We start from the raw sequence: 10,425 nt of genomic DNA, 5'->3' as shown, positions 1-10,425 counted from the left end.
GGTACATCAGGGAGGGGGAGTATTACCTGGATGTTTTGTGCCAGGGGATGGTCACACCGACCAGTTTAACTAATTCAATAGTCAGTGAGCAAGGAAAGGAAGGTGTGGCCATAAGCGAGGCAGGTAGGGGGAACCAGGAGGAGATGCGGCAGGAGCCACAGCCCTTGTCCCTGACGAGCATGACCGAGGCTCTTACTCAATGTAAGGACGGGATCAGGGGCTGTGGGAGGGATGAGCAACCTGGCTGCAGCACCGTGGATCAGGGGGCCATTCAAGAGGGGGGAGTTAGAAGAAATGCCGTTGTAATAGGGGATAGTATTATTCGGGGGGTAGATAGGGTTCTCTGCGGCCAGCAGAACATGTCCCGAAGGCTGTGTTGCCTACCCGGTGCTAGGGTTAAGGATATCTCTGCGATGCTGGAGAGAAATTTGCAGAGGGAGGGGGAGGATCCAGTGGTCGTGGTCCATGTGGGGACCAATGACATAGGAAGAACGAGGAAGGAGGATCTGCTGAAGGAGTTTGAGCAGTTAGGGAATAAATTAAAAAGCAGAACCTCGAGGGTACTGATCTCCGGATTGCTACCTGAGCCACGGGCCAAATCGGCGAGGGTACGTAAAATTAAAAAGCTGAATGCGTGGCTCAAAGACTGGTGTGGGAAAAATGGGTTTGGTTTCTTGGGCCACTGGCACCAGTACTGGGACAGGGGGGATCTGTTCTGTAAGGACGGACTTCACCTGAACGGTGCTGGGACTGGGGTCCTGGCAAATCATATAACTAGGGCAGTAGAGAGGTCTTTAAACTAAGTAGCGGGGGGGAGGTATCAAGGGGGGTAATAACGGCAGGGGTAGAGGAAATAGAGCAGGGTATCAGTGGGGAAGCGGAAAATCAAAATGTGACAGGAGGATCCAGAATGTGTGAAGATAAAGCTCTAAATGTAAAAGGGGCAAAAACGGAAAAGAAGGGTAGTAAAAATCATCTGAAAGTGCTTTATCTAAATGCACGGAGTATTCGAAATAAGATAAATGAATTAACGGTGCAATTAAGTATATATAGTTAGGATATCGTGGCCATTACGGAGACATGGCTGCAAGGGGATCAGGACTGGGAGTTAAATATAGAGGGGTACTCGACAATTAGAAAAGATAGACAGGAAAGAAAGGGAGGAGGGGTGGCCCTTTTAATAAGGGAGGGAATAACGGCAATAGAGAGGAAGGATATTGCGTTGAAGGATCAGGATAGTGAAACAGCTTGGGTACAGATAGAGAATAACAAGGGGGAAAAAAACACTAGTGGGTGTAATTTATAGACCTCCAAATAGCTGTGACGCTGTTAGTCAGAACATAAATCTGCAAATAGTTGACGCATGTAAAAAGGGAACTGCTGTAATCATGGGGGACTTCAATTTTCATATTAATTGGGCAAACCAAACTGGGCAGGGTAGACTAGAGGAAGAGTTTATAGAATGTATTAGAGACGGGTTCCTAGAACAGTATGTCACAGAACCGACAAGGGGGGAGGCAATCTTGGATCTGGTCCTGTGTAATGAAGCAGGATTAATTAAAAATGTCATAGTTAGGGACTCGTTGGGAACAAGTGACCACAATATGGTCGAATTCCATATTCAAATAGAAGGGGAGCAGGTTGAAACTCAGGCTAGGGTGCTTAGTCTAAATAAGGGGGATTATGAAGGTATGATCAGTTAACCTGTCAGTTAGGTTTCTCACTGGTAGCAGATCACCACACTGAACCAGTAAAACAGCAAACTAGTACGAGCAACTGCTCGATGGACTGAGCAGATGACAATGAAGGAAAATCCCGAGCAAAAATGTCATCAGTCCATTTCCCTTCCAAAGAAGGTGCTTGATCTGTTGAGTCCCTCTAGTAGTTTGTTTTTTGCTCAAGACTCCAGCAGTCTCATGTCTCCAACAACTGGTATTCTAGTTCTAGCAAAGCATGACAGTCATATTGTGGAGTTATAAAGTACAACCCAAGTTTTATTGGGCAAAACAATGAAGAACAACATTATTGGTATGATCCCGATATTGGGAAATGGTCAGAGCTATGACCGTAGGCACCTGGTCCAATTTCACTCTGAAATTATGAGCCCAATCTATTCCAGGTAAAATCAAATTTTATTTGATTAGCTTCAAACATAAAAAAAACTTTTTTCTAGGGTTGCATGAGAAAAACAAGATGTTCATACGTTATAGGAACAGAATTAGGCCAGTCGGCCCATCATCTATTCTGCCATTCAAAAATGATTGATCTATCGTTCCCTCTCAACCCCATTCTCCTGCCTTCTCCCCCTAACCCCTGACCGCTGACACCTGTGCGAACCACAAATCTATCAATCTCCACCTTAAAAATATCCATTGACTTGGCCTCCACAGCCCTCTTTGGCAATGAATTCCATAGATTACCACCCTGTCTCTGATTTTTACAGCTAGCACAAAAAAACCCATAAAGCTTGTAGAAAGTATGGAACAGATACATCCAGAATATTTAATTAAAAGAAAATAACAAAGAGGATAAAAAGGAAATTCTTCCCCCAAAGAACATCAAGATCTCAAATTGATTTACACCCTAGACACATTTAAGGAAATAGCCGCTTCAGTAGGTGAATAACTTTTTTGTTTTGAGAATTGTTTCTGGATGATTGAGCCAACAAGGAAAGTAATCTTGCCCATGATAATGATTGTATGATTTTGATTTATTTTGCAATCCCAACTCTGCTGTAAATAATTAATTGACATTTTACAATATGATTTTACAGGGTGCTTCATCCAAGCATTCAAAAGGAAATTACAATTATCATTAATTCATAAGGTTACAAATGCAATTATTTAAGATAATTGATAGATTCCCCATTGTAATGAAGGTACAGTTACTAGTGACAATGAGACTGTATCTTTCTTTTATATAAATATGTACTTGATTACAATTTCACAGTTAAATCACCACATTTTCTTTAAGACAAGTGCAAAGACTACACTGATAACTAACTTGTCCCAAAATCTCTCTCTGTTAAAATTAGACAAATTACACTTACAGGCAAGCAACTGAAATATTTCTATATCCAAAGCTTGATTGACATGTGTGTGCATGGCAGAATTACTACATCAAGGAACCCCTGCCCATTTCTGAAATGTAGCATTAATTAAGAGAAGGAGCACCGTTAACAAAATTTCATTCTCATTGGATTTCTTGTTCTGTCTCATCTCCAAGCTGCTTTAATATCTACTTTTCCAAACTTGGGTGAATCCTCTGTTGTTAGTCAGGTCGGGGGTACCATGGAATCCCGTGCTACCTGCTCCATGGTCGGATAGTCAGCGACTAAACCGTGTCCCCCACCTGTTTTGCCAGGTCAGGAGGGGGCTGTGGACCCCCAGCAGAGCCAAAAACAAGACCTGTCAAAGGGCGGATGAGCTCCTGGTGAGCCCATGGTCCACTTCAGTAGAAGTTGCGATCACTGTCGTACATAGCATTGTAAGGCACCGATCCCGTTGATGTTTTCAACGATGATGATGATGATGATGATGCTGTTGCACATGGAGCATCATTAATTAAATTTGACCCTACAAGGAAGCACCCAAGAAAGCACACTGATGTGTCTACTTCCACAGAAGCCAAAGGAAATTCAGTGTGTTTCCAATGACTTACAGATTTCTGCAGATGTTCATTAGAAAGCATCCTATCCAGATGCATCGGAACTTGGTTTGTCAACTGCTCTACCCAAGAGTGCAAGAAAATCAGAGAGTTGTGGATGCAGCCCAGTTCATCGTACAAACCAGACTCTTTCTCTTTGCGACTCCATCTACACTTCCCGCTGCATCTGGAAAGCGCCCATCATAATCTAGGATCAGTCTGAAGAAGGGTCTCGACCTGAAACATCATCCATTCCTTCTCTCCAGACATGCTGCCTGTCCCGCCGAGTTACTCCAGCATTTTGTGTCTATCTATAATCAAGGACCTAGTCATTCCCTCTTCTCCCCTCTCCTGTTGGGCAGAGGATATAAAGTCTGAATGCATGCACCACCAGGTTCAGGAATATTTTTCTCTTTGCACTACCTACTGTAATTGTGCATGGTTTGATGGTACCATGCATGCTAAGCCTTGACAGGAAAGAACACAATATTATTTTTCCATTGCATCATTGTACACGTGATTACAATAAGCCAATATCACAGACACACTTGCACCCTGCGCCTTTTCCCTGGTATCATCTGCCTTTCAACATATAGGTCCCAATCATAAAAATCTGCAGCAACTATCAACTTGTGTTGCTCATTTCATCCATTTTATTTTGAATACTATCTGTTCAGATATAGACTTTGTTTTTGTCCTTATTACTTGTGTGACCTTTAGCTTTATCAACTGAATTGTTATATCCCTTTCAAGCACAATCTCTTTATCTTTATGATATTAGTACCTTTCTCTCATTGTTAACATGCTCTTTGATTTATTACATGGTTGCAGTTAGATCCCTAGCATCAATATTTGTGCAAAAGCATTTACTTTCCCTATAATGCAGCCTGCCAGAGAAAATACAATGCACCCAAATCTATTGATAAATTGCAGACCAACATAAAATTGTAACATTTTACAGGCAAAATTAATGGTTTAAACATATTTGGAGTTTAACATTATTAAAAACAAACCAGCAGGTTGTTAATTCTTTGCTTCATAATTTCATAATCAGTCAGTTTAGTTAATAATCCAATGAAACAGACTTGTAATAAATGCTATTAACAAAATCCAATCTTTAATTTGATGCATCACCATAATGCAGTTATCCAGAAAGAAAAACAAGAACATTACACAATTAAGACTGATTTTAACATAATTTGAAAACCTACAGTCCATCTTTTTTTAGAAATGCATATCAAAACATCCAAGGATAAACAAAAATCAGATTTATTAGTGACTTTTATCATTAAAATCATTCCTAGATCTAATAAAAGATACTTAAAACATGCATCAGTTAGATATGAATGTTTTAGCAAATCTGGTTGAATTGTATGCTTTACAGATATGGCACATAGGAAAAAAAATGTATTTATCCATTCAGAAGCAGTTTTCCATCCTTATCACTTAAAATTCTATATCCCATTATCAATGTCATAAAACAAGGTACACTAAAGACAATCTCAAATGTATCTAACTTTGTAGCAATCAAATAAATAGCTAGCATGATACAGACTTTTCTGGTGCCTCTTTCCACACTCAAGTTATGTAGATCCTAGAACAATCCCAAACGCAATTTTTTGGTAGAGTAGACGGTTAAGTAGGAATAACATTAAACTTATCACAATTGTTTTACTGTTGAAAACACCAAATTTGTCAAATTGCTTCCATTGAAATGTGACACATAATTAAATATTAAATTGAGTATTGATTTCATTCTCAATGCAATAACCAGTACCAGAAGTGAAACCCTAATATTTTCCCAAAATAAGTGAAGATTTCTCAAATTTCATGCATGATTATGCCGACATGCTTTGCGTCTATCCAAGTGGTGGAATCATGTAAATGTAGTGACTGCACTGTGCTGGTGTCAAGCAATTTAAAACTACTTTGATCTTTAGCACATATGCTATGTATGGAACTAAAAGTTTTTCAAAAGCGGGCAGTTAGAAACGAACATTATAAACAAAAGAAAAAACTGAATATATCTGAAAATACAATTTAACAGTTAAATATCATATATACAGACATCAAAAATACATTTAATGAACGACTTGTGTATGCAGCCATTAGTCTAACTGATGCTGACAACACTTCAAAAAGGGAGAAAATATTCTTTAAATGTATAGGATTTACAAGGTGTGCAATATTTCTTTCAAGGAATGAAAACTCACTGTAGATTAATGAACAGTGTTGTTGAACTGATGTACTATTTGATTTCACCAAAGCAAGCTGCCATTATTAAAATATTGTTTGACATACTAGAGTATAAAATAGTTTTTGTGACATTAAAATATTTATTCCGTACTAAAACTCCAAAAGGAAGCTGAAAGTTTTAGTTGTCACATATGCTTGTCAATTCTGTCTAACCATATTTGTTTGTTAATTAATAGAAATAGAGTTCAATAAAACAATCGAAGATCCATAAGGTAACCTGGCACGAAAAGTTTTTCTTTGTCTCACATCTGCCTTTATGGATCTACAGTGGCTTATTGAGAAATGTGACTTTTCATTCAGTCCACAAGGCTTGAAAACCTCTTATTATAAATAACCACTATCCTCATTGATACAGACTTTGGACTTTTTAAAAGTTTAAAACAAGATCCAATTATGGATTATGCAAGATTAACTTTTTCTTTTAATCTCAGTCATTTGAAGAAGTACTATATGTAAATTACGCGAAAGCTATTCTGTGGTGCAGCCACTGTGGTGTCTGCAGAAATAAGATAGATAGAGAGACAGAGTCTTCTTACACTCTTGTGCAAACAACAAAATGGTCACCATTTCCATTTATATTTTCAGCCACGTCAACATTGCGCTTCTTCCTTGAATAAAAACCTTTAAATACTGGACAAATGGGGATGTATTGTAAACACTGAACTTTCTTCAATAAGGTCATTCCAAATGGAAAGTCATAAGTCTTTACATCTACACATGTGTCACTGTTTGCAAGTGCCCCTTCTTTCCATTGCACAAGTCCACGCTCCTTTTCTGTACCTAATTAAAAAATAATAATGATTTACAAAATATTAGAAATCGATTCAATTAAACAAAAACTACAGGCTGCCTTTCTCGTTTTGCAGTTTTAAGATTATCACAAATCCTAATCTTTTTACAAACAGAAATATGGTTTTCAAAAGAAAGAGGTTGCTACATTCCACCAAACAGGATTTTCCTTTATCCAAAGATTAAATCAGAAAACTGATGATAGGATGAAGGGAAGTTATTGAAATGGACAAAAAAAGTTAAAAAAATGTAAAATAATGATTTGGTAGCCTATTTTCCAAATCCACATTTTCCGGTCAGGATTACCCCTTTACTGTCATGTAGAAACATGCTTCATTTATGCATAACTTGCTTTTTACATTTGTCTGCATTCATGTGGATGTGCTACTACTGCAAGCAAGTTTTTCATTGAACCTGTACCTTGTTATTCTAGTGCACATGACAATACACTTTATTTGCCTTGACATCAGGAATATCGTTACCTGATGGAGGTCCTCAAAATTATAAAAATATTGATTAGGAGAAGGCCAAGTCAAAAGACAATTTCATTTGGTTGGAAGGCTTGACTGCAGATATAGGAAAGATGCTTTCCAACTGCAGCGGCACGACTCGGGGCTGGGACGGCGCTCCGGTGGCAGAAGCGGCGTTCTGGTGCCGGCGACCTGAATCCGGGGCTCGGCCGCGGGCCAGTGGACGACATCGTCAGGAGCTCGCAGGTCACAGGCTGGTGCCTGTTTTCCGGAGCTCCCGCGGCAACAGCAGCGTCCGCTGGACTGGAGGGCGGCAGCTTCGACCACCCCAGGCCGCGGAGCTTGAACCGGCCCATTCGTGGAGCTCGGTGAGCCACGGGACTGACTGACCGGTGGGGTATCGCCTCAGCGCAGAGGGAGAAGAGGAGGGAAGAGACAGCAACCCTAAGATTTTTGCCTCCATCACAGTGAGGAGGTGCCTGGTGAACTCACTGTGGTGGATGGTACACAAAATGCTGGAGAAACTCAGCGGGTGCAGCAGCATCTATGGAGCGAAGGAAATAGGTGACGTTTCGGGCCAAAACCCTTCTTCAGACTGATGGGGGGTGGGGGGGAGAAGGGAGGAAAAAGGGAGGAGGAGGAGCCCGAGGGTAGGGGGATGGGAGGATGGGAGGAGACAGCTCGAGGGTTAAGGAAGGGGAGGAGACAACAAGAGCCAGCAAAATTGGGAGAATTCAATGTTCATGCCATCAGGACGCAAGCTACCCAGGCGGAATATGAGGTGCTGTTCCTCCAATTTCCGGTGTTGCTCACTCTGGCAATGGAGGAGACCCAGGACGGAGAGGTCGGATTGGGAATGGGAGGGGGTGTTGAAGTGCTGAGCCACCGGGAGTTCAGGTAGGTTATTGCGGACTGAGCGGAGGTGTTCGGCGAAACTTTGTTCGATCCGACCTCTCCGTCCTGGGTCTCCTCCATTGCCAGAGTGAGCAACACCGGAAATTGGAGGAACAGCACCTCATATTCCGCCTGGGTAGTTGCGTCCGGATGGCATGAACATTGAATTCTCCCAATTTTGCTAGCCCTTGTTGCCTCCTCCCCTTCCTTAACCCTCAAGCTGTCTCCTCCCATCCTCCCATCCCCCCGCCCTCGGGCTCCTCCTCCTCCCTTTTTCCTTCCTTCTCCCCCCACCCCCCATCAGTCTGAAGAAGGGACACAAAATTGCTGGGGAAACTCAGCGGGTGCAGCAGCATCTATGGAGCGCTGAAGAAGGGTTTTGGCCCGAAACGTCACCTATTTCCTTCGCTCCATAGATGCTGCTGCACCCGCTGAGTTTCTCCAGCATTTTTGTGTACCTTCGATTTTGCAGCATCTGCAGTTCCTTCTTGATCACTGTGGTGGATGTTAATTTGTGTTTATTGTGTGTTATGTTGTTTATTATTATATGTATGGCTGCAGGCAACGAGATTTCGTTCAGACCAAAAGGTCTGAATGTCAAATAAAGGATCTAAGTCTAAGTCTAAGAAGTTATATTCCCATCATCCTCATCGGATGTCTAACAGGTGTCTTCTTATACAGTCCCATCCACACCCAACACCATTTTACACCCAATTGTTTGTTTGTGACTAACAACATGCATAATCAAAATTAAACAGCAAGGGACAAAAACAACAGATTTGATTCATGCAGAATGATTTAAAATGTTAAATAGCTTTCAGTCAAATGTAAATCCACCTACCTGGAATGGTATTATCCAACATGAAAGCAAGGCAACCTCCAACAAACATTTCTGTTGTCAACAAGACAGTCAAAATCTGATTAACTTCTGGAATACCTGCAAAAGAGAAGTCAGCAGAAACAGTCTAAAGAATGTCACCTATCCACGTCAACTGGAGATAGACTCAAAAAGCTGGAGTAACTCAGTGGGACAGGCAGCATCTCTGGAGAGAAGGAATGGGTGACGTTTCAGGTCGAGACCCTTCTGGAAATGCTGTCACGTTACTCCAGCATGTGTTTCTTTACAAGAAAAAAAACTGTTCTTCCAGGATATTATAAAATCAATTAAGGAACAAATCATTAAAATAGAAAAGCAAAGAAAGGGTGGATGCACGCTGTGCCAGCAAGTTGAGGGAGTGATATTTTTTAATTGATGGATGAGCTCCTGGAGTCCAACTGTGTGATTAACTGGAAGCTCAGAATTAAAAACCTAACACTGGAAAAAAAAACACTTATTGGCTTGGGTCTTGAGCAGGTGCCAAGTCATGTTGCTTTAGATTGTACAGTAGAATGCACAATGCCAGTAAAAACTAATTAACTTTGGTGAGTTGTTTTCATCTTCATAAAAAAATATTACAGCCTTGGCCTGAAATTATTAAATAAAAACAAAACTTAAAAATACACACTAAACATAATAAAACTGTTCCAATGGGTACATTTCATGTGCATTAAAATTACGCTCAAGAAAAAAGATTTAGTCATTGTAATCATTGTTATTTTTATTGTTTTAATAACTGAGAAGTTTGGGGAAATTTAATTTTAAAAGTCATTGGGGAAAGGATTAGAATGTGTTGTCAGAATTATTAGAATAATTAAGAATTTGTTTTCCTTATTTCCAATTCGAAGACTTTATTTTTCTTGACCCTTTGTCCACGTTCATGTCTAGTGATAACCAAGCTCCAGAGATTCAATTGTAATACCATGGTATATCAGGACATACTTGATATTCCATGAGTTTATCTATCGGGATAACCGGGTCATGACTGGAGGAAAATTAAACTTCATCCATTTAAGTAGGGACAGATAATTAAATATTTGCTAGCCCATAAACAAATGGGCAATTTGTTAATAGAGGTTAATCATCCCAGCACCTGGTTATCATTACAGGTGTTCCTCAACACACTGACCAAGCCCAAACCTTAAGTCGTTTCAATCAGCAGCGCCAATCACCACATTCATTCTCTCCACTAGTGAGGCATAGTAGTTGCAATATGTGCCAACAGAAAATACATTGCAGCTGCTTGCCAAAGCTACTCTATAACCAGAAGGGTTAAGGGTTGCAAGTGCATGGAACACCACCACCTGTATGCATCCTTCCTCGTTGCATACCATTTCTGGATTGGATGTGTATTCCCTGTGCTTCTTGGGAGTACAGAATCCTTGAACTGCATAACGAATAGTATTGTGTGAGTACCTACAACAGAAGGACTGGAGTGATGCAGGTGGAGAGGTTCACCATCACAGTCAAAGGAGGACAATAATTACCAGCCTT

At 40.6% G+C, this 10,425-nt stretch overlaps 1 protein-coding gene across 2 annotated transcripts in view; it reads right to left on the bottom strand.

Moving 5' to 3' along the window:
• Positions 1–4,743: 4,743 nt before the first annotated feature.
• The window catches only part of slc23a1 (solute carrier family 23 member 1), a 113,333-nt gene continuing 107,651 nt past the window's right edge, over positions 4,744–10,425 (bottom strand). For both annotated transcript variants that reach the window (XM_033029468.1, XM_033029469.1), the window contains exons 14-15: positions 8,896–8,991; positions 4,744–6,681 (exon numbers count right to left, since the gene is read on the bottom strand). In XM_033029468.1, coding sequence (XP_032885359.1) covers positions 6,434–6,681; positions 8,896–8,991 — 344 coding nt within the window. In that variant the 3' untranslated portion in view covers positions 4,744–6,433. The remainder of the gene's footprint in view (positions 6,682–8,895; positions 8,992–10,425) is intronic.

Source organism: Amblyraja radiata, chromosome 11 (assembly GCF_010909765.2).
Source record: "Amblyraja radiata isolate CabotCenter1 chromosome 11, sAmbRad1.1.pri, whole genome shotgun sequence".
Taxonomy (NCBI): Eukaryota; Metazoa; Chordata; class Chondrichthyes; order Rajiformes; family Rajidae; genus Amblyraja; species Amblyraja radiata.
Note: the sequence above shows the minus strand (reverse complement) of the source record. Positions and strands in the feature narration are given on the sequence as shown.